This window comes from Saccoglossus kowalevskii, chromosome 3 (genome assembly GCF_978046115.1).
Source record: "Saccoglossus kowalevskii chromosome 3, keSacKowa6.1, whole genome shotgun sequence".
Classification (NCBI taxonomy): Eukaryota; Metazoa; Hemichordata; class Enteropneusta; family Harrimaniidae; genus Saccoglossus; species Saccoglossus kowalevskii.
Genome location: NC_140643.1, coordinates 31413351 through 31439368, shown reverse-complemented (window position 1 = coordinate 31439368; position 26018 = coordinate 31413351). Strand labels below are relative to the sequence as shown.

The 26018-nt window shown below is 34.6% G+C and overlaps 2 protein-coding genes across 3 annotated transcripts; both read left to right on the top strand.

The window, feature by feature from the left end:
* The first annotated feature begins 733 nt into the window (after positions 1-733).
* LOC102808092 (proton-coupled folate transporter-like) lies at positions 734-15008 on the top strand. The gene is made up of 6 exons (XM_085497047.1): positions 734-860; positions 2792-3815; positions 5772-5903; positions 6885-6968; positions 10190-10346; positions 10808-15008. Exons 2-6 carry the CDS (start codon positions 2822-2824, stop codon positions 10890-10892), a joined length of 1452 nt encoding a protein of 483 aa, XP_085353173.1. The 5' UTR covers positions 734-860; positions 2792-2821; the 3' UTR covers positions 10893-15008.
* A 1326-nt stretch (positions 15009-16334) lies between these two features.
* On the top strand, positions 16335-23774 carry LOC144351323 (proton-coupled folate transporter-like). Of its 2 annotated transcripts, XM_085496573.1 has the most exons (6): positions 16335-16439; positions 17884-18936; positions 19563-19697; positions 19940-20023; positions 21488-21644; positions 23141-23774. In XM_085496573.1, the coding sequence occupies exons 2-6, from the start codon at positions 17928-17930 to the stop codon at positions 23199-23201; spliced, it is 1446 nt and encodes a 481-aa protein (XP_085352699.1). In that variant the 5' UTR covers positions 16335-16439; positions 17884-17927; the 3' UTR covers positions 23202-23774. The 2 variants fall into 2 exon arrangements, with proteins under 2 accessions (XP_085352699.1, XP_085352700.1); XM_085496574.1 differs by lacking the exon at positions 19940-20023.
* Positions 23775-26018: the final 2244 nt, after the last annotated feature.

Below are 26018 nucleotides of genomic sequence, written 5' to 3'. Positions count from 1 at the left end.
TTTTTCGCCATTGAATATTTGACAAATTAGTAAGCTGTAAAAAAAAGCAAAGACAAAATATTAAGTTCTGTTCTAATAATAATAGTAATAATAACCAGTTTCAATTTTTGTGTGAATGCGATGTCATTCCATTTAACAACTTATTCTCGGGGGCGGACATCCGGTCATTTTCTACCGCCTGGCAACCCTCGCGGTGAAAACAAAGACCAAAAACTCGTACTTTGCGATGATTGTTGAGAGTCCCCTGAACAGTGTAACAAGATTAGCCCTACGTGTGTAACATATATGAATTTGGTTGTTCGGGATTACTTCAAAGTTGAGTTTGTGTTGTTTTCTCGAGTTTTCACCGGCTCCACCGGCGTTCCACAGCAGCGCGCACAAAGCCCATAGAAATACGTGGTACAGTGGTGCGCGTCTTAGCAACGTAGAACGTCCGTGACGTAGCTCCGCCCCCGAGGATAGACAAATAAATTTGTTTTCTGTTATTCTTTACATTTTATAATGCTTTGTGAGTTGCGCCCTCGCCGATAGTTTAACATAATATCCTCAAACAATTATAATAAACCACTGTTATTTAATTGAAGTAAATGAGTATGTTTGTTAACCATGAAGATAAACAAAGACCCAATTGTTCATACAATGCGACTACAGTGTGAGGGTCATTTGAGGTCAACAATTATGACCACTAATCAGTAGGCCTCTAGAGGTCGCTGTGTAGACAGCTGACATAGACCAATGCTGAGACTATTTTCTGAATATCACGGTCCAGTCAATGTCACGGGAGCAGCGCATGAAAGGATACGTGTTTCTGAAAACATCACGGAGCTGTGATAAGTGACGTTCGAAACTTCCTGTTCAGGGTAAGTTATATTACTGAATGACACGAGTTCATAAAAACAGCTGATTTTCACTCAAATTTTACAAACTCGGTAGCTCTATAAATCCATATAGGAGTTGGAGTGGGCTATAAATGTTATTTAGTTGTTTGTTTATAAACTAGACTAGTCGCTAGACTTTTCTCTGTCGTCCAACACTGACATGGTCATGGGTGCAGGGCTACACCCGGAAACTAAGTGTTGAAATAATATCGAAAACAATAAATCAATAAATATAAAGTTCGTCTAACCATGGAGGTAGCACTGACTATTACTTTAATCATGGAGTTCTTTTTTTAACTCCATGCTTTAATCATACATGTATATCCTGGTCGTCTATGCATTCATGTAATCTTAGTTATAATTCACTATCACACCTTAGTGGGACCGACAACAAAGCTATGTCAACACTAATGTTTCATGCCGTCCTGTTAGCTAAATATGGATGTCAGTGTGTAGCTTCAAAAAATTATCTTTGTGGTTATATAATAATCTGAATAATTATACTGTAAATATGAATAAGTAGTCAAGTCAATTCTATTGAATGAAATGGTGACAGTTTTTTTTTCATTATGAAAACACAGACGAGTAGTTTTATATACAAGGAAACAAAACTGCATAATACATGTATATAAACAATGACTTGAGTGAACAGTCTGCTCCGGGAATCGTTCCTGGAGTCTTGTTGCTGTGAGGTTAACCGCTAACCGAGCCACTATTGTCCATATTTGGGGAAAAAAATGTTTTATAATTATCAGTTGGATATTACAAAAACGAAAAATCAGAATTCAACTTGATATACCCATTATATTAAACCTACTACAGTCAATCTAAAAAATATGGGTTCAAACATTTTAATCAAATTTTGTTCAAATAAGTAAATTTTGTTCATCAAGTAAGTCAATAAAGCAATCGTCACATGTGTTGAGATACCCATACCAAACATTGCAAACAAAATCAAAGCAATATAGAGAGCCTGTGATTTACTTATATTGAGTTGTTGTTCTCAGTGTAAATACAAAGAAACCTGTACCGGTAATTTATATTTATTCTGGGGATACAATTGGCTAAAACATGGCTACCATATCGTAAATATTTTGCTTAAATTTCACCTTTTAATCATGGTTTGGTGTTTGTATAAACTTACTACAAGTACTACTATGCAGAAATTATTATGTTTTGATGGACACAAAAATGAGCAGAGCATGTAGCATGATGAATGGCATAACTGGAAACAACATCCGGAGGGTAGTTTATTAGTAGTACATTTTTTTTCAAGATTGAGTACTAGTACCTGACTTTCAGCGAGTTCCCAAATTTGTTTGCTTTTTTGTATAGCTTTTTTTCCACAATGAAAACAAGCCAGAATGGGTGGGTAGAATGGGTGGGCAGAATGGGTGGGTAGAATGGATGGGTAGAATGGGTGAGTAGAATGGGTGAGTAGAATGGGTGAGTAGAATGGGTGGGTAGAATGGGTGGGTAGAATGGGTGGGTAGACTGGGTGGGTAGACTGGGTGGGTAGACTGGGTGGGTAGACTGGGTGGGTAGACTGAGTGTCACTGTGGGCGATCGCCAATGCAATGTTTGTTGTGTCCTCTTGTAATAAGCTGTGTTTTTATTTTTGTGGGTCACAAAAAAAATGAATTTGTTTATTTATATTTGTCTCTTGTCTCTGAGTTTAATATTGTTATTCATTGAATTTCAAACATAAATATATTTTCAATTATAACAGTAAAATATATTGTTTCCAATTTGTTTAGTTCACAAACTCGCACATGATTACATTATAGAAATTGGGGTTTGTCTCGCATGTTTTTGTGATTAGTAAATGTTTTTTAGCTCTTTATGTATATGTATATAAAAACTACATTTGTATATGAATTAAGTTTTATTCATTTTATGTTTTGTTTTCATAGCCCAGGAGTTCTTCACAGTAAAATTACATTATGGATGCTAGCCACAACAATTCTGAGACTGAGCCATTCGTCGCTGTAAGAAGACGTAACATTCATCGCACAGTGACTGTAGAACCTGCTGTGTTCTTTTTTATGCTAGCTTACTCCACTGGACTTGCACTCAGAGTACAGTATATTCAGTTTGTTGTTTCCGATAATCATAATGTAACTGCATCACTATCTCCAACGGAAGGCGGGTTTTCAGACGTAAATGGATCATGCGTGAAGTTAAATGAAAGCAATCCAAAATACGAGACTAATCTCGCAATTCAGAGAGAATCCTCTCATTGGATACTTTACCTGGATGTTGTCAGTGCTGTGCTTTCGTTTCTCTCTGGTCCGATAATTGGTTCCTGGAGCGACAAGTCTGGACGTAAATTAGCCTGCTGCATCCCAACAGCTGGACTTGCAGTTTGCAACGCTGTTTACCTAATCGTTTATTATTTACATCTACCGCTTGAGTATTTGTTTATTGGGGAAATCATACGTGGAGGAACTGGTAATTTCTTCACAACATTGTCAGGTTTCTTTGCTTACATTGCGGACATCACCACAGAAAAGCAACGTACATATCGCATCGTTATTGTACAGTTCATGTCTATAATCTCGGCTGGATTGGGACAGATTGGTATTGGATTTTGGTTATCTTTGCAGGGGTTTGGACCTCCCTACATGCTAACTATCACTCTGCTATTATGCACACTACTATATGTGGTGTTTTTGACAACCGAAACAATACTGCCCGACCATTCAACAAAATTCACAGTAAAGCAACTAGTGAAAGATATTACCCTGCTTGTGAGATTGAAAACCAATGGGAGACAGTGGAGACTTGCAATTCTTTCTGTGGATATATTTATCCTTAATCTAATAGTCAATTCTGCATTCAATCTGACCGTACTACATGTTAAAGACTATCCATTCTGCTGGTCGACTATTCTGATTGGCTACTTTGTTGCAGCTCAGCTGGTGCTCAACGCCCTGGGTAATTATGATATTTTATATTGATTTATATTGATCAACAGTGGCTTACATTACGCTGAACTTATTATTATTAAACTTTATTATAAAAGTAAATATAAAAAATACAACATCCCATATCAAGACACATTCCAAAAAAAAAACTGTAAAATCTGTATTAGAAACCACTTCTTCTATTAAAATACCACGATGCAACAGATGGGATGCGGCTTCTATTAGAGCATTTACACGTATGAGAAATGATGAATTTTTGGTTCTCAATTGTTCAAAAAAATTAGTGTGACTTCTATTAGGGATGTTGCTTCTAATACAGATTTTACGATAATTATTTTCAATATATAATATTACTATACAAAATGTGCTACGATATTTAACGATTGTATATTGCTATTATACAATCACACATGAAATTTATACATCAAGTTGCACCTGAGAACCATGGCAATGCATTTTGAAAACTTACAAAGTGCATTAGCATATGAATAAAATAATTGCATTTGACACGTAATACCAAGATTATCAGAAGGATTATAACCAAAATAAAAAACAAATACAAATACAGTAACAAATCTTGTGTTGGTCTTGGACTAGTTTGTGATTAAAAACTTGGGGAAATATACTTTTGAATTTAGAATATCAAAGTACCTATTCTTAAGAAATTTCAGAACATATAAGTGATATGTTTTAAAAATGGCAACAACATAATGCCCAAGCTTTTGGGAAAAGAAATAAAACATCAGCATGGAGTTCTGAGTATATCTTTTTATGGGTTTCAAGTATTGAGTGTCATCAGGTGAGACATTTTGTCTTAAAAGTTGCACTCTTAGAATATTTCTATAGTTGTATTGGGGTCTGGGGATATTACGTGGAATATTTAATGGTCTGAATTTTTGGGAATTGAACATATGTGTATAAAATATCAAATTTTCAATATGAATAATGATTATTTGTGGCAAATATAAATGATTTTGATTAGAATTGAATATTTCTATGAAAACTTTTGGTCTAAATAATATCCCTTCATGACTAGGTCATGTGTTTATTTAACTATATTGCTTTATTTTCTCTAAAGTGGCAATAGCTTTGATTTGAAAATGTTTTTGTTTGATATTACCACATAAAGATAACCAAATCTTAGCTTCTTTAGATGGCAATATATTTGATGTTTTGTCCAACTCCCCATTGAGTTGTCAACTTGTACTATAATTCCATAGTTTCGCTTGACAAAATTAAATTTGTTTCCACTTACAAGTGATTTAGTGCACAACATTGGTATATAGCGTATATATTATGATTTCAGTGTCCACATTTCAGCAATGGCCGTTATAAATTGACATTGATAACACAGGAATGTTTTATTAAAAATAAAAATCAGCTAATCAGTTACAGCTATTGTCACTTTAAAGTGATATTAAAACTGTGCTTTTAAATGGTCATTAATAATTCCTCTGATTAGAAAATCTGCCTCTTGTCATTTTATACATGGACATGCTCTATATTGAAAAAATGAAGGATTGCATTTTAAGTTTACGTACAATAAATGTTGTGCTTTTAATAAAATAAATAAGACAAAATACTTGAAATGATTGTGTTTAATTTAATTATATCGTACTTCCTTTCCTTTGACAAGTCTAAACTCATTGTAATTTGTCTGACACAGGAATACTTGTCTCTTCATAAGTGTAGTAAATATTGATTCATTATTTAGATTTTTAAAATTCCAATCCACTACATGTATTTATTCTTGTGTACATTTCTTTTCTATATTGTTTGTACATTGTACATTATGTTAAAAGGAATTTGCTCTATCTGTTATGTCAAGTGTCACACATAGACTGCTTTTTTTTTTGGATTTTTATGTCTTTCTAGTTACCGGTATATTATTTATTTGTGAAAGCAAGCCAAATTCTTTGTATACATGTAGATGTATGAAAATATGTATTATTGTATTTTCTTTTAGGCATGGTGATTGGTGGAAAGCTTTTGTCAGTGTGTTTTTCTGATTTGGGCATGGTGCAATCTGGTACAATCTCCTACATAGCGGCATTGCTAATCATAGCATTTTGCAATAACCATATTTTGATGTTTATTGGTGAGTAAAGTTTTGTCATTTTTCATATCGCATCGCAATTATCTAATCAAATAATGAGTCGTACCGGTCACTGGTAGCATAGTGGTTGTTGCATCAGACTCATGATCGGTATACCCAAGGTCAAATCCTACCTTAGGCTTAGGGTCAACCCCTACCCTGGGTGAGTGTACCACAGACTCAATGGGAAGGCCAATTCTACCGGCCGAGATTCATTCACTAACGAATGCGACTTTGGCGGAACCTTGGTTAAGGTCTGCAAGTGCTTGTGTTTGACCGAGCCAGGTTGACACCAGAATAGTACATTAAAATTGCCATTTGATAGAGAGATGGCCACATAGCCCTGTCATGTAGTCCCAAACATGAATATGACTTCTGTGGCAAAATGAACTATGTGTCAGCACTAGCACTTGCACTTACAAACAAATAAAAAATTCAGGAGAGACAACAGTGACACTCAATGTCCAGAACTGTCGCCTGACACACACAAAAAAAAATGGGTCGCACTGCAACGTATTTGATATACCTAGGTCCCGTGAGATGTACATGTAAAATATAGTATTATACATAGAATATGAATACCAGCTCAAACTGTGGTAGTTTAAGCCTTTTACCACTGCGTCGCATTGTTTGACCTTTGATATGGACAATTTTATCGGTGAACTCTTTCACCATCATTATTAATAGTCCTGACCAAAAAAATAAATAAATGGCCGATATTTGTATTGACATATTACTGGTATTGAGTGAAATAGATTTCATAGTGGCAAAAATATCAGGCAGCAATTTTGACTAACAAAATTTTGGAGATCTAATAAATGTAAAAGTGTTTTCTCTAAGTTCATGAACACTGCATAAAATAATATTTATGGAGGCTCTGAACACTATAAAATCAAGACTCGGGCTTCTGTGCCTCTATTCTAGCTGGTTTTGAAACTTCTTACATCACATCTTGTGCATCTTGATTTCTGTTTTTTCCTACAGCTGCAATTGCTGGTGCACTTAGCTTTCTTCCAATCCCAGTACTAAGAGCAAGATGTTCAAAATTGGTCACGGAATCTGAGCAAGGTACATAAAAAACATCAGTTTTACTTACATTTATCTTTTTATTATTTTTAGATAGGTTATTCTATTTCTGTCTATGCATTTATTTATATTTAAGCAATAACCCCCGCCGAAGGCGGGTATACCACGAGATATTGCACAATTCACGACATATATGCACGAGCTGCAGGCGAGTGCATATATGGAGTGAATTGTGCAATATCAAGTGGTATACCCAACTTCGGCGGGGGTTATTGCTATTATATTATACCAGTATATTGACAATTCGATAAAACTTGTAAAAAAAGAGTTTACTTTCATCTACTAAAAGATCATGATTATGGCCCTTGAACATGAATATTTATAAGAATAGTATGTAGTTGTACGCTGAATGCATACAAAAATTACATGCGCAACACAGTTCAAATTGAATACAAACTAATTTTTATTCCACATGAAAAAAAACCACATCCACGTTGAATAGAGCAGCGTAAACACACAAATTAGCATAACAAAGGATGACCTTTCTGACCTTTTACTGACGCACAACGCGATTTGAAATACAGGGTCGTGTACAGTTTGGATCATTTAAACAACGGATTTTCCACGTTTTCATTCCGGTTTTTGTACATTTTGGACTGTAATTTGCCCATTGAAAGTACAGTTGTGAAATAAACCGGTTTTGTGACTCATCATACTACTTGTAACTGTGTATATTTGACGTTCAGCGGTACGCGGCGGGACGCGGTGTATCATGTACGGCGACCGGCACAGCGACCTCAGTTCAAACATCTGACCTGGATACCTTTGGTATAACCAAAGTTTTGTGACAGTATGACCGACAAGTTTTGTCGTTGTTCTGGGGTAAGTTTGATGGTGTAAGATCGGATTTTCACATCGTTTTTGTGACACGTACATGATATGCCTTGTCTCAACTAAGGCCGAAAGACTTTGCACGCCGTCGCTCCAATACAGTGGTTGGTGTACACTCGGCACAAATCTGTAGCTTTCGAAATTACCTTCATCATCTCCTGTAATTTATTCACCCATAGTGAAGAATTGCAATACCATATATCGTCGTCGAATCCTGCGTTGTCCCGTGTTTTTTGAAACAGATGACAATTACCCGGGTGCACTGCAATTTTGTCAGCTGCCGCTACCGGACACCGGTTGTTATTAGTGGCAAACTGGCATACATTTTCGCCTGTGACTCATAGTTTTTTTGCATTTTTATGTCATTAAATCCCTCAATTATATCTTGTACTTAAAGATCAAGTTTTCTTTGTTGGAAGTTCGCAATCCATCTCAAAGTAACAGCACTGAGAACATAGCGTTCTGGCGTTCGTGTCGGCACCTCACGGTGTTAAGGAACGGTGGTTTAGGTTTGTGTGGCGAACGACAATCACCCAACGACCGACGCTCACAACTTGGATCCCACCATTAACAAAAAGCAATATTATAGTTATATAACTTTTCAGATGTTTTTAATTCAGTTTTTTTTTCAATATTCTTCTAAAATTCAACCACTATATTTACCTAAAAATCAAATAATACCGGTTTTATGCATTTTCGTATTAAACCTGTAGTCAATTCATGTTCCAGGGCCACTTGGTTTAGCCGTGCATTATCAGCCAATATACCATGGATTGCACATGCAAATTTTTTGTTTGGACCAATCAAATCAATGGATTAACACCATCAATATACTGGTATAATATAATTGGTACTAACTACCAGTATTACTGTAACCATTTGAATGCCTGTAATAATATTTTTTTATTTTACTAATAACGTTGAGGACATGGAAAAGAGAAATGATGTCTATTTGATCCAAAATGAACAAAAAATTATAGAAAAAATACTCAAAAATTTAAAAAATAAAGGGTTTTGCATGTAATTTTCTTATTTGACCGAAAATAAGTATTCCCCAGAATAAATGGCCTCAATTAATCCTATAGGAGTAGTAGGATTTATATACAGAGAATAATAATATACAGAGTGGTTTTTATAAAAAAAATTTATCCATGAACATTTATATTTAATCCTCACATATTCTGAATAAGTGTGGTGTCATTACGGATGACTGAATCCCTGTAGAATGGATTTATATCTCCCCCGGTCACAGGCTGGGAAGTATATAACCATACAGGGCAAGTAGATAATAAAGATAATAAATACAGGAATAATTGTATTTTTAACATATATACTCACCCAAGTATAAATTATGACATTTAACCAGTATATTTTTGAAGACATCAGGTTCATGATCTGATCAACAAATTTAATGGTCATATATGGTCATGTGACCTCATTACAAATGCATGGATATTTTATCTGGAGCACTATTGTGGATATAGACATTCAAGTATTGCTTTATTGAAGAAATTTGCACACAATCTTATCAACATTTTATCAACAATAACTGTGTGACCTCAATAAAAATGATCATAAAAAACTTGTATAATTTTGAAGGCATATAGTCCATAGGTATTTATTGAGAAAGCTTGAGTTCAAACACAGCCTTAGGGATGACGTCAAAAGATCGATGTCGGATAAAAAACTTATTTGCTTTAGTTTGCGGTGGGGGGGGTTGACCTAATAAAGTTTCTATCCTACAAAAACGATTTTATTTTTTAATGAAAGCATAAAAATCTTGGAGTATCTGTAGTTCGTTTTTTTTCTATCCAATCATGGACAGATATAACAGAAAATGAAAAAACACACATCCAAGACGAGAAAATGGTTTGATCCGAGTGTAAATGTGTGCGTCAAATAAGGTGCATTTGTAAAGTCTTTTTATACCCACCCGACAACCAACTGCTATGCAATACTACTGTCCGATTATCAATTTGTATATAATGGTAAATGTAATCTGGCGCCATGATCAATATTTGTCAATTAAGTTTCAGTGGGTGGTGGTGGTGGAGGGTTGGGGGTTTTGAAAAAACTAAAGGTATTAAGTTTTTTATTCTACATTGAACTTTTGATGTTGTCCCTTAGTGGATACTATTTGTCAAAATATCACAGCAGAAAATACTAAACAAATTAAGCACTGGTTGAACATCAATGTCTGCAACACTGTTCCAAATATCATAATTTGGCCAAATATATTGGGACAGTGGATTAAATAATCAGATAAAGCTCTTATACTCTTTTGGATAAAAAGTACTCACAACTATACTAAGTTAATAATTAAGCCGTTTTACAATACATCATCAAAATTTAGTTGTATAATTTTATTCTAGGTACATTATTTGCTTGTATTGGTTGCATTGAGAGTTTAGCCATGTGCTTTTCACCAATAATATTCAACAATATCTACTCAGCAACGGTATCAGCATTCTCCGGATCGGTATTTTGTGTAATGGCAGCATGTCTGGTTATCTCTCTATGTCTCACCATGTAAGTAAATTTTATACATTCACTGTAGGTTATTACCGGTATGTTCTGACATGTTCCCATAGCAACACGTTCTTCTAGTCACCATAACTAATACAAATGTAAATTTTCATTATTTCAACTTCATTCAAAATGGCATGGAGGCAGTCATTTTATTTTATTCAGATGGATTAATTTTGGTAGAAGATTAAGGCAAATGTAAATTTGATATTCGCAATTTTTTTTGTATTTTGATGAATTTTACTGAATATTCTTATCATTCTTTTGGCCTCAAATATTCTGTTGTTGTCACAGCAGCCTAAATGAAACCATTTGTGATTTTCATGGATATGTAAACACTGTTGCCATGGCAACAGCACTGTAATATTTGATTTATATTCACACTTTGCTTACACCCATAATTTCTTATAGCTAAAAAACTACAGTGACTATGTAAATTACAATGCCTTTATTTTTTTTTTCAGAGTGGTGCAACTGAAGGAACCCAGATCTGGTTATATTGCTATGCCTGACAAAAATATAAATAAAGATGATCCTGTTGTCAACTAATCTCTGATGCAGATTAGTATTAGTCATCATAACTAGGATGGAAGCCTTATAAGCTACCTAATCCTAAAGCTAGGGATTCCTTGTTTAGGATGATTTCATGTTATCGATATATTGATATTGCTGAAGTTGAATTATTAATTCTGACTTTCTATATTGTGTTTTCATTAAGCAATATTTTTTTTTATTACTCAGTCTGGGTAAAACTGTTAAGCATTCAGTTCATATTACATTCATGAGAATGATTCTCTATGCAACATAAGTGCACCAGTTATATTAAAAACTGAAATATGCATGAATAAACCAATTCTGTGAACAGTACTTGAATCTTGTTTATGGTCTGGATACCATAATGATTTTATTAGCAAGCTGTATACTTTATTCAAGTGAAAGTGTTTGGAAAGGGGTCTACTAACTCAATATTTATGATTGAAATTATAAATTAGTATTCTATCTCCAAAATCACTAAAAGTGTTGTTGATCAAGCCATGCAAATCATTGGAGTTCTGCTGGAGAAATTGCTCATATTCTTCATAGCTCTTGTCAAAAAAAAGCAGTATACTTTTAAAAGGAGTAACCATTTTCACATTGTGGCTGTCTAAAAATGTACAAGCAACACGCCAGTATTACCCTGCCTTGTTTACTTATTTTTTTTTTGGTATTTTCATATCATGTGATATTGAAATTATATCTGTGAAATTTAAGTATTACATGGATTGAAAGAAAATAATGAAAAGATTAACAAACAAAATATAGCCATTGAAAACTTTTTTTTTTTTTTTAGAGTCACTTCCAGTTAATTATTCGCAATAACAATTAGAACAGTAGAAAAAAAATGAAATAATAGAAAACTATTAAAACAATTGAATAGGAAATAATAAGAATAGTAAACAATTGAAACAATACCAATCTATCAAAGCAATAAAAAAACGATCAGAAGAATAAGAAACAATCAGAAGAAAATAAAACTAAAAGACTGATGTGTACTGCTGACATGTGTGTGTAAATTAGAAACGTTTGTTTCACAGTTCTTCACTGTGTGATATGCACATCTGGTAGGAAGGCCTTTTAATGTTGATTTAAGCATATGGAATGTAACATCTTGTCTTCCTGTTTCATTATACTGGTATTCCAGTAAATTGCATTTTATTACTTGTCTTTTGTTGAATGTAAATTCAACATGTCTAACATTGTGGGTATATGTTTTAGGTGCAATAAGCTATTATGAATCATTACTCTGTATCACAGTCCGGGACTGTGACTGTATGCATTGTAACTATGCAACAAGATAATGCAGATTTTCAAATTTCTTCCAAATGTCTAAATGTTTTGGAATGTAAATTTCAGTATATTGTCATGTAGTGAACTGAAAATGTACGTTTTGTGTTTTCTCGTGCAATAATTGCAGTGTTATGTTTAATTAGTTAAAGCGGGAGGGTCGTCACCTGCACACGTGCAGAAATTGAGTCCCAAGCGACTATAGCAACACACGCTAAAAATGCAAAGGCTCATGGGTAAATGCATGTTTATAAACAATGACATGCTATGGCCATCTGACGCACGTGCAGGTGACGACTCCCCCACTTTAACATAATGTACAAACACGATGACTCTTTGGTATTATCGATAAGTAGCATTAATGAATTATGTCAGTAATGTTTAGTATATATATATATAGTATATGTACATATGTAAAACAGGGTGTACTCAGTTTTCAAAACATCTGACATCTCTTTGGTCTTTAGGTTCATTTCTTTCAATTATTTAACTATGTGTTCTTGTGTACTTTTGTGTTTTGGTTTGTGTATTGTTCTTAATTGTTTGTTTGTTTGTCAGTCATTTTGTGTTCTTGAACTTCTGTCACTACTATGTATTTGGAGATTGATTATTTATAATTTTATTTCTACTTTACATAAAAACTTAATAGAACATTTAATATTCTTTGCGTCACAATAAAAGATACTTTTGCATTACATGAATTTACGATTGTACAATTTTTAATCAGCCAGCCTTAAAAACATGTCACAAAGTAAACATGGGAAAATGTTGTTTAAAATGTATTCGTTTTGGTCTGAATAGTTTACATTGTTCACATGATTTATACAGATCTCAAAAGATAAAGATTGTCATGTTAAAGTGAATGGTACTTTTGTAACAGTATACAGTACAATGTATCATTGAAGCCACCATAAAATCATGTTTATTGTTAATTCATTCTGTGTGCAACTTCCATCATAATTGTTAATGATAATTTGAATTGTCAGCTCTGTATAATAGGGATAGCTTCCAGAAAATATCTGGAACAAGACTATAATAAAATATTCTCCATTTTGTTATTTACTGTCAATAGTGATTAATGCAAAAACTTATAAGTGTTGTGTATTTAAAAATTATTATTGTCTATATATGAGCATTACTTGACATCATGTTTCCATTGTCACTAGTTGCAAATGTAGCGTACACAAACATGTGTATATTGTTGCTTTAGCTTTGCCATTTTGATCATTGTCTATACTAATAAGCCAGCCTTTTGAGAACATGTTAAACATGTATTTGATGTTTTAGATAATATCGACTCTAATGTTTGAACTTTCAAAAATGATACTTTAAAAAGACACACACTTTTAGCCAATCAGAAGGGTCCATAAAGTTGGGTGATATGAACTCTGACAACTGATATTTTAAGATATGTGAATCTACATATAATACGAATATGAAATATTAATTAGTTACATTTGAGATGTGTGATTATTAATGCATACGTTTGTCATGTCTTGTTTTATATGAGTTCCATGCCACTTGCGCAATGCATGTGAAATATGGAATATAAACGCTCACAACGACCATGGCGCTTTAATCACAAAAGTTTTCTACAGTGCTACTTTCTTCCAATAGATAAGTTCTTTTCACAAAACTTATGTGTATTTGCAAGTTATGGAATAAATTGTGGAAAATTGAATTCTCTGAACATTTTATCGGTAGTTTATAAATTGCTTGTGCTATCATATGGTGACAAATTAATTACTGAAATGACTGATGATTATAACCGATTGCCTTTGTCGAAAAGGAGTTACTGTTCACATTGCATTTGTACCAAATCGGTGCCTAATATATTTGCATATGAATTTTGCCCGAATTTCCAATTTTTGAGAGAATAATTTTCAAATTGTGTAAATATAGCGATTTTTATTTGATATGTGCATACTGAAGATCAGTACTCATCGTATTTGCGTATTTCATTGCAATGTACACCTATTCATGGAATATGTTTTGCGGTTGCTGGTAATCATTTCTATACCTACTTATCCATCACAATAACTTGTATATACTAATAATAATAATATTTATTGCATCTTTAGAAATACAGTATTTCTATCAGTACAGTAGCAATAAAAGTATAATAATAATGAAATAATAAAGAAAGAGAAAATATTATAATGTTAAGTATAAAAGTAAAATGTAATGTGTTAAATTTTTTACTAATACTAATAAGTTTAATAATAATAAAACTAAGACTAATAATAATAAAATTCAAAGCTATCAACTATCTATTCTTTCTTGAAAGGCTTTGTAAATAAACTGTGAAACCTTTTTTATAATTTCACAATCATCTGCACTGAGCAATCGAATGAATGTATTGTGTGCATCATGTGATAGAAAATTAAATTCAGACATAAGTTGTTGGCGCAAGTTTCCATATTTTGGACAGATCATGAGAAAGTGAAATTCATCCTCAATCACATTCATATTGCACTGTTTGCATTTTCTTTCATTTACTGGTGTTTTAGGGTGTGTGTACCTGCCCTTTTCAATTTCAAGTTTGTGTGTGCTTGTTCTCAATTTTATTAATGCATTTCTATGGTTAATGTTTTGTAGTGTCAAATACGGCTCAAAAGAGTATTTAAATTTGATTTTTGCAAATGTTCTAAGTTTACTATTATCATTTGAGATTTGTGACTTCCACTGGTTTACATATTTTTGTTTTATATTTGCTTCAATGTTATTTATAATCTTATGAATGTTTCTTTTTGGAATACCTGTTGTAAAATTTATTAATGATGTGTAATAATTATCTTTTAATATTTTATTTACTGATGATAACCATGTATGTTGCTGTGATTTTCGTTGTTCATAGTATGCTTGTTTTGCAAGGTTATCCTCTGGCATATCTTTTAGTCTTAACCAGTATTTTATTAGCATTTTTTAAATTTCTATTAATAGTGGTAGTTCGCCTATTTCGCTCCTACATGCTGCGTTGCTTGTATATCTGTTTAAACAAAGTGTTCTCTTACACAATTTTAAGTGGGTTTTCTCAATTGGACATTTCTCCCATTTTCCAAAATCCAAAATGTCTGATCTCCAGACATCTGCACCATAGAGTAAAATGGGTTTAATGTTTGAATGAAATAATTTCAGAAAAAGTTTGATGTCAGTGTTCCCTTCCAATGTTTTGTTCAGTATAAACATAGCTTTGCATGCTTTCTCTGCTAATGTTTTCTTCGCTTCTATAAAATTTCCAGATGATGAGATTATTATCCCAAGATAAGTATAACTTGTCACACAGCAAATAATTGTATTTTTGTAATAGAAGTATTCAGATGTTTTTAATGATTTATTCCTAAAAATTAAGATTTTTGTTTTAGATAAATTTATTTCTAGGTTCCATTCAGAACAATATGTCTCCAAAATATTTATTAAATTTTGCAAACCGGGTGCTGTTTGAGACATAAGAACTAAATCATCTGCATATAATAATGATGATACAGTTTTATCATTCAGTATGGCTGGATTGAGTTGTTCATGACTGGAATTGAATGATGTACTTAAATCATTTATGAAAAGATTGAAAAGCGTTGGACTCATCACACAGCCCTGTTTTACTCCTTTTTTAATTTCGAACATACAGGTGATTTTGTGCCCTGATTTTATGGTTGTGTATGTCTGGAGATGCATGTTTTTTATAACTAAATATAGTTTACCATTAATACCAGCCTTTAAAAGTTTATAAAATAGCCCATTTCTCCATACATTATCAAAAGCTTTTTGAAAATCTACAAAGCAACAATAGAATTTTTTATTCTTTTTAAGATATTATTCAATTATTGTTTTAAGTACAAATATTTGGTCTGTTGTGCGATGATTTTTTCTGAATCCTGCTTGATTATTGCTGATAATTTTGTTGTCCTCTAAATATTGACTCCGACTATGAATTTACTAATACGCGTCCACAACTAAATATAATGTGTTTGTCTACTAATCTAGTCTTGTGAGGGTGGTTTGTACTCTAGATCTAGTCCATAAACTGAGCCTATCTGGAATGTGTTCCGGGTTATATTCGCACATTTGTTCTTTTCGCCCGGATGCCGATTTATACTAGTACATGGATTATAGGGGGCGCTCTTTGCATGACGTGTTGTTTGTTTAGGCCCGTTAACCTTTAATCAAGGTCAGTGCAACAACGTATATCATACCATTTGTGTGGTCAGCCAATCCGTGTTCATATGGTCGCCAGTCTTTGTAGCAGTTACCGGTAATGACTGTGTGATACAGGTAATGTAAACGTTCTACTTTTTCTAATGGCACGTTAGACTGAATTTAAAGTATTGCTATGGTACACATGACGTCCATATATCCACACGGCTATTAAACCAGAAACAATTTCAAGTTCAGTACGTACAGCATGAGCACATTTAATGGATTTAACCTTCGAGTATTATAGAAAGTTGATTAGCTTCCCCCGTGGACCACCCCTTTGTAATAACCCTGGTAGCACGGCCAAACTGTTTGGCATAGATCACATATCCAATACGGTTATTTAAATGAATTGATTCCTTAAATACAGTAACATATACCATATGGTTTCACTAGAACTTTCACTTGGCATATTTGACCTTGTCACAAAAGTGAAATATTTTAAAACACCAACTCTTTTTTCCCCAGTACGTGTATTATTCCCGTGTGCTATTTATACAATTTTAAGCTTTAAATATATTTTTTATTAAACATTGATTACATGGCATACTCACTACAAACAACCTGTTTATATGTATAACAATAACATCTTATTGCATCTTTAGAAAAAGAACATTTCTATCAGATAGCAATAAATAAATAGCAAACAAAAACTAAAAAGTATTACATGTACATGTCTGACTTCAGTGGCGGATCCAGCAAAATGTATTGGGTGGGTGAGTGGGGTGGGTGGGGGTGGGGGGTGGTGGTGCTTAAGATATACGGAGCGTAAATCGCAGAGAAGCTATGCGTAATCCAGATGATATGAATCGTCATGCGTTTGGGAGGGGCCATGGCCCCCCTGCCCCCTTCTGGATCCGCCACTGTCTGACTTCGCCTCAATGTTTTTTTCCCTCGAGGTTTCGATCCTATATATATATATATACTAAAAAAACAGTCGCGGAATTAAAGTTGACCTCAATCAGTGATAAACAGACTATTCCATTCTGCAAAAGGGCGGCGAAGGTCATTTTATACATGGATGGGGGTAAACAAAAGACACAAAGAAGAGGGATCAACACCGGCGTAACTATAACCATGAACGTACGTCCATGCTATAACTAACTATAGTTGCCAAGATGCGTGATAGCGTCATTAAATGAAAAATACAAAAAATACAGAAATGTACCGCCAACTGCAACATTGCGATTATCGGGCGTAACTTACGTCGGCTTAACTTTGTATATATTTATGGGCGAAACTGAACCCCTTACAATAAACCTTATCAGCCCATTAATAAACAATAAACGCGATTTAATAAATATCGCCCTCTGTCGCCACTCCCCTGAGAGCATATGAAATACTTGTCGAAGTCGTGTTGACGGAACATGACGATGTAGGTAGCTCCTGAATCTAAATTGGTCGATTTGTGTTGAAATAAATCCGAAAAATCAAATTTGGACCTTCGATTGTTTAGAGGTGTTTTATTGGAGTGACATCCTATTTTTAGCTAATGTTAACTTGTCTACCCTATGCTATGTAGGTAATGCGGCAACATCGGAAGAATTAGAGATACGACTTGGAACGATGGGTGAAACGGTGAAAATTATGGATAGCAGCAGTGAAGTAGAACCACTGATTTCACGTGGTATAAAACTTCGTCGAATTGATCGGTGTGTGACCGTGGAACCGGCAGTATGTCTGTACATGCTATCGTACTCTCTGATGCAGACAACATTAGTTCAGTTTATCCATCACTCCGTATCTTCACAATACAATATATCAGACACTTCAATAAACACAGGTGGATTCCGGGGCGTAAACGCTACATGCGAAGAATTGGACAGCAGTGACCCCGACTACCAGCGACAATTACTGATTCAGCAGGAGTCGTCGTACTGGGTTCTCTATCTGGATGCTTCCGGCTATCTGCTATCGTTCTTTTCTGGACCCGTCATTGGTTCGCTGGGTGACCATGTAGGACGTAAGGTTGCCATCATTATACCCTGCCTCGGTCTCGTGTGTTATAGCGGTATATGTGTTCTGGTTGTGTATTTACAACTGCCATTAGGATATTTGTTCTTAGCTGAAATAATACGAGGCTTGACTGGCCACATTTTCACAGGAATGTCCGGGTTCCTCGCATACATTGCCGATATAACTACTCTGCAGCAACGGACATATCGTGTTGTCATAGTGACGGTCGTAATACTGGCTTCATCCGCACTGGGTCAGGTGGGCGTTGGATTCTGGCTGGAATCACAGGGTTTTGGACCTCCGTTGATACTGGTGTTTTTACTTTATATATTAACGATATGTTATGTCATTGTTTTCATCAAAGAAACTATAATTTACGACAGCAGCAAGAGTTTTACATTGGTGATTATTCTGAAGGGTGTTGGTGATTTCTTGAAATACAACACAGATGGAAGAAGATGGAAGTTCATCCTTCTTGTCGGGGACATCATTTTTCTGACTCTTATCGTGAGTTCATCGCTTTCTTTGGTTGTTTTGTATGTACAGGATTACCCTTTTTGTTGGAACTCAGTTTTTATTGGTTTGTACTTTGCTGCACAACTAAGTTTTAGCGGTTTAGGTAAGTGCTGGACGATTTAGAAAGAGCGCGACGAACATGATTTTGTCAAGTTTTGTACGTAGAGGCACGTTTATTGTTAAACTTATGAGACGACCATACAAGTTTAGTTTTCTTGGAAACGTTTAAAGGGTGGTGGTCGTCACACAGTGCGTGTTCGAATTTCATATAAATAAACAATGTATTTTACACGCATTGTATACGTCGCTACGAGATCCATATCGAACAGGACGCGGCTCGAAGACCACCGCCCTTTAAATTTAACATTGCACTGGCCAGTTTAAAACGCCACATTCACCCGTAAACGATGTATATTACACGCGTTGTACAAATCATATAGAGCCCACATAGAACACAACGCGTTTCGACGACCATGAAGCATTAATTATTTACTAATTGCATGAATCTTGTGCTAAAATACGAAATGTGCACGCAACTTTGTAGCTCGGAGTTGGACTTTTTTATTGTTCGATCACATGGAATGTCTATTTTCATAACACAATGGCCACGTTACTATGATTATTGCGAAGATACTCTAGACATGTGCCAGAGAAATAACAAAAATTCTTTTAAGATACATATACTGTATTTAGTTTTATTGTTACGTCACTTTCATTATATATTCATAGGCATGATTGTTGGTGGAAAGTTATTACCTCGATGGCTGTCTGATTCAGGAATGGTGCACGTTGGGATTGTATCGTTCATTGCTATGATGTTGATAAATGCGTTTGCTTATCATTATCCAGTCATCATGTTTGTTGGTATGTTGGTGTTTTATTATTGCTCAGCTTATAATCTAGCGCCAATGAAGCCCCATATCTTCACGATCTAGGTTAAGCTTATGTTTTCCCAATCGTTCTTGTATGATGTGATAAATTACCACTTACACCAGTTTTATGTTTAATTATGGTTTCAATATTGAATTTCACGCCATCAATAATAAATTACCTAAATAATTTAAAACCAATGAGGGAATGAAATGACTGGTATTATTTAATTGCAGCCCCAGTTGCTGGTATGCTCAGTATGTTGGCGTTGCCTGTTGTGAATGCAAAATGTTCAAAACTGGTGAAAGAATCTGAGCAAGGTTAGCTTATTCTTAATACACAGGTCTTCTTTTGTTGACAACATTTGTTACACGATAGTGTAATACACTATATAAATGTTCACCCAGCAGAGGTGGACATGCAGTTTCAGCGCGTGAAGAGTTCATGACTGTCAACCGAGGCGAAGGCGAGTCAACTACTCGTTAATGTTTGACTGAGCATCGAATATATTGTGACGTTAAATGCGGGGGGGGGGCTTTATGGGGCTACACCGTATTCAGGATCGGGGAGCTTGTCTTTAATGCCGGTCTAATAGTCTTTGTCCTTGGTAGCGTGCTTATCTTATAAGTCTCCTCCCTCTCAGCTCGTCCGCTGTCACAGGGTGGGGATCGTTTGGTGAATGTATATCACCACAACTGAGACTGTGCAGAGAAAGAAATATACCAGTAACGATTATAACAAATTAACACAACACAATATATACGGTTTCCTGTACTTTAATAAACAAATAACAAGGATGCTGGTCACTGGAACCAGCAAGGAGGGGGATACACTGTAAAATAAAATAAATTAGAGACTTGATCGATGCTGCAGGGAACACTCCACTCTCCATTGGACAGCAATGTGCAATGTTGCGTTCCTTCGTATCTGGCACACTGTCGAAGCAGCTGCACTACAATTTAAACTCGTGCTCTGTGTCCAGGGAGTATCGGCAACTGCACTGCTATCTGCTGCTACTGGTAGCACTGGTACAACGGGAGTAGTTCAGGCAGTGAGCTTCAGTGGTTCCTGTTGATCGGCAGGGATTACTGCACAGCACGTCTGCATATGTACCCCTGTATAGGGTACAGCTCACTGGAGTCAGGAATCAGCATCACAAGATGTTACAGGATCAAGTCAGGTCACCTTCCTGACTAACGATTTTCCCTTCTGTCTCGACTTAAATACCCTAGCTAATTTATGGCCATGCAAATAATAAAATGTATATAACGAAATGATTGGTTATCTCGAAATAGCCGACAAATCAGTGTACAGAGGATGCCAATTTTGGTAGTGGAATAAACCACTCTTAATCCAAGCTCTACCAATTTAAAGTAGGAGACTCGGGTCAATGATGTCATATCTATTTTCATTACCAACAACACTGGGCTCAGCACATTCTAAGGTATTTCACAATCACCATGTCACTGTCTGAGACATACCATTATGCCACAGGGAGAGACATGATGTATGTATCTCAACTTCTGACAAAACAATCCAATGACTGTATCAGCAGTCTTAAAAATAAACATGTGCAATGGGTTGTTGCAAAGTATCTAAACATGTGCGCTTTTATTTCACACAGCCAGAGCTCTGTACTTTTAACTTACAATTTATGTCACATTATATAAATATCGACATACTTTCCGACAGTCATGATTATCCGAGCAAACCCTTTATAGCCCCAACGTAACATGAAGTAACTAACCCATCGTTATATATCATACCATTTATTACATCTGTAGGTGTGATGTTCTGCTGTACGGGGTGTGCAGATAGTTTAGCTATGTGCGTGTCGCCCATTATATTCAATACTATATATGCGGAAACCATTGCGGTATTTCCTGGTTTAGTCTACATTGTGATGGCAATCGTTCTCATTGTACCCGTTATATTAACTATGTAAGTATGTCTGATTGTAGTGTATTGTCATTACTATGCATTACCTTTTATATTGCTATAATCAACATATTTACAAAAGTGAATCGGCATGTCCGGAAAAAAATAATTTGAACGGTATGATAAATGGCTTTTGTTCATATATCTGAATATGACCTAGGTACAATGATCTAACGGTGATGATCGTTGCGCCGCACCGCGCTCAATGGGGACCCGTACGAAATATACACTACTATAAAATACGTTATTTGTTGACGCGTAAATAGAAACCGCGCTGTGTTTTAAACACTACACGGGGTGTGTGAAACCAGGTATACAACATATTGATTGCCAATTCTCTTGAGATGGCGGACAACAACTTTAACACTTCAACATAGATTAGCCATACATTTGAGTGAAAGAGAACCATCGCGAAATGTGCTCTACAGAAAACAAGTCGATATCGACCGATTCTAAATTATGAATTTATCTAATGATCAGGTCAGGAAAATTTGGAACGAATATTTGAGGTACTATATTCTGTGATTGATGACCGAACAGCTTATCTAGTCCGTTTGACCATCTGATATATTCTGTTGAAAAAACACATTTATTTACATAAAACATTTTAAAACACTTTGTTCGTACCTTATTATCTACGTGTTACTATTAAATGATTGCGACAAAAATGCATTAAACACCAATTAGCCTAATATATTCATTTACATTTCTTCATGCCCCAGTTTCCCATTTGTTGATTTATAATCTGTGGCGTAGCGTAATAGCGAGTCATTGGTCTTATATGTTTGATTATTGGTTTGAATTACTTTGGCCCTATGAACTCATCGTCATTTCAGTAATATAAGTAATAGAAACATATTGTAGGGCAAAACATACAGTACTCAATAGAACCAAAACACACTATGTAATAACAATTTGAACATAGATATGATGAGGTTCAATCGTTTTAATTAGTGTATACAAGGTAAACTCCACAATCCAATTTTTAAATTTACATCCATTTATTCCCGTACAAAACAGATATGTAAAATGTTAGATATATTCTAACGTTAATTTATTCCATATTACACGTATGTTTATTTCCATTCGTGGAACTTTATTGTTGAACTTTACCGCGCTTTGAAAAGTTTCTCGCTCAGGTTCATTGGCCACTGTAGCCATTATTCAGTTGCCGCCATAATCTCGTCCTCGGTAAAAAAAAATGGTACAAACACAAGATTGTGAGATCTTTATCTTATTAATTACCAGCCATGACTTACATGTGTATGCCGGCGTAATCTTTTAGAGCAAAATGATTTCTAGCACAACCACATGCCAATACAATTAACTTGAATCTATGTTATTGATCTCTGTCCAATATTTTTGCCATGTTTTTTTCTGTGCATTTATTTTATTTCCAATTCCTCCACCACGCCTAGATTTTCCTTATGCATTATAGAAACATATATTTTGCATGTCGTAGCAAAACGTTTTAACGTAAGCACTTCCTACTTTTACAGAATTATACAAGTCAAGGAAAGCAAAACAGGATACAGAACTCTTGAAGCAAAGGATATATGAATGTGTTCACCTAAATTATAATTTATAATAATTCTAATATATTCCTTCACATCAAACATTGGGGTGAAACAATCAATGCATTGCAATACACACGTGTCTAACCATAGACATTACACCAACCGAGTTCTTTGAACTTATCAAGTCCCAGTTAACTAGCAGAACAGCAGTGGTATAATGACCAGGATATGTTACTTTTATAAGCTGACAGTATTCATATACCAAACTGGCGAGGAACTCGAAAATAGATTCAATACCTGTCAAGGCTGTTTCCTGTAATTTTATTTGGAACTGTGCGAATTGAACATAACTTCGACAATTCGGGACTAACGTGCTGTGGGAAGTTGTGGGCTTTCTTTTGGACCTGTTAGTTCTGATATTTAACTATCAGGTAGTATAGTGACATCGTCAGAGCTATAATACAAGCTGAGTGTATTTGAATAGTTCTTTCATGTCAGCATTGCTAAATAAAAAAAGCGCAGTTCAAAAACATACATTAATTTAGCTAAGTACAGCTAGAGAGCCATATGTTTTGTATAAAATACATCTTTCGTATTAAAGTATCTATTCACATGGGATTTGTCTATATTGTTAATTGAATTTGCACAATATGCAACTTTTTTTTTACCTTGCCCGTATCATCAAAGATGTAAGGGAAAGGTATATTAAGAGAAAAAAATGTCTGTCGTCGGGAATATGTATTGTTGTTTGTGTTCAATGAAGTAAATTATTTATCTTGTAATATCAATGTCATTGATAATCGATATAAGCACTCTATGAATAATCCTTTGGGTGCCAAACATTTGATCAAGACCTGAAGCCAATAGAAAATTATGTCTGCTTAGTTATCAAAACAAAAATAATACAAAAATAGGAGGCAAAACGTTGCATCCACATTTTGAAAGAAAAATTGTACTCAAAAATATGTATTCTGTATTTGACAAACAGTTCCCTCGACAAAACATTTCTTTGTTGAAATATATATAAATTCGCTGGGAATTTGTTTCAGCTATTGGAGCAGAATGATAATGCTTTTATAATACAAATTTAAAAACGCACTTCAAAAACAAAGATTGCAGTGTTTGAAGATGTAGATTCTCAGGAGGAAACAGTACTGTCGATTTCTCTCCCCACTGGAATTAACTAACTATTTTTAGATGCATGGTACATACTTCAAGGCTGAAGTTGATTTGCATACAAAACAGGGCTCGCAACATTATAGTTATTCAAATAGGGCGTTTATTTTTTACTTTTCAAATAATACAGTAGTCACACAGTGAATATAGTAAGCCAGTTCATATTTGTCTCAGTAAATCATTAATTTTCGACAGACACCTGTACAAAATACTTGAGCAAAAACCAAAAGATTTTCTTTTATCTTGCATGTTTTACGAATCTATTCACGTCTAAATACAGCACTTTTTTCTGAGATGGGACATTTTTTATTATAAAATATCTGAAATACTTTGACGAGGCTGGAAATTATGTCCCTTAAAATAAGTAAACAAATTAGGCACCAATGTTTTTGTGAAACATTTTACGTCATTCATAGACATTCGGTAGACTGCTTTCCCACTGCTGTTTCAAACCTAGAACTTGTTTGTATTCGAAATGAATTATGACAATGCATATTCATATTGAACAAACTATGATAAAGTAAAAGGTCACCAAAGTTTAACTATGATTTAAACTGTTGGGTTTAAGTGCGATGTCTTGATTGTAATACATACACTGTATTTACAATAATTGGTTTATGTGTTTGTTCCACTGATTAATAATATTCCCGCATGTTTCTAAGTAGATGTACAATTATATCACAATAATTCGAGTATTTAGCATAACCTCTGAAACCAATGCTAACAAGATACATTTCAATATACATGAAACGTGATGAATTAATATTTAATATTTGTAAACTGCATAATGATAGGGTATAAATATCAATCACAGTGTTATATTGATCTATCGGTGTAGTGGGTATTTATTTGTACTAGAATTATACATATTATTTATATTTGGTCGAATGAGAGAATTAGTTCAAAATGCTAGTCATTGCTTCGCAGGATTAGATCTAAGCATACCATAGCTTATATGTACTGAGGTAATTATTGTTTCGAATCAAATAAATATAAATATAATCTAAGGAAATTTTAAAAAACTAATATAACATGATAGAACTCATTCCGTCCAAATCTAATAAACTGTATTCACTATGTGTCAGTGATCAAGTCGTACAATATATTATATAGTCCTGAAGTACCAATCAGTGGCCAAGCCAAGGCGCCCAATCAGGCGCTGTGTAAAATTGCGCGGAAAGCTAAAGACAAAAAATGTCGGAAATGGTGACGTGTAGCACAGTTACTACAAAATTATTCTAGTAACCGTGTGTGTAGAGTGTATTTAGGTCGTTTGCCAAACCCCAAAAACCGGCGCTGTATTTTTTCACCCAGTTTTCCACATTTGTTTATGCCAACGTTTCAGGCTGTTAATAAGGGCGCCTATTAAATACACACCGCAGTGGTTTAATCTGCCAAGGGTTAGTTTCCCGGGGGTCCGACTTATGGAAATACCTGGAACCCATGTCTGTGAAAGGGGTTTTCAAAATGACCCTAAACACGTTTTTGCGATCATTGAATTCCTTAAAGCAATAAAAAACGATAATCTTATTTAAAAAATAACAACCCTTATCACGTTGGCAGTACCGGAAAAGACACCCTTTTTGTCTATTTTGACCGAAATGGTAATCCTAAACGCGTAATGCGCGTTAACGTGCTTTTCTTTAAAAAAAAAAAAAACCCTTTTAACGCGCTTTCTTTCACA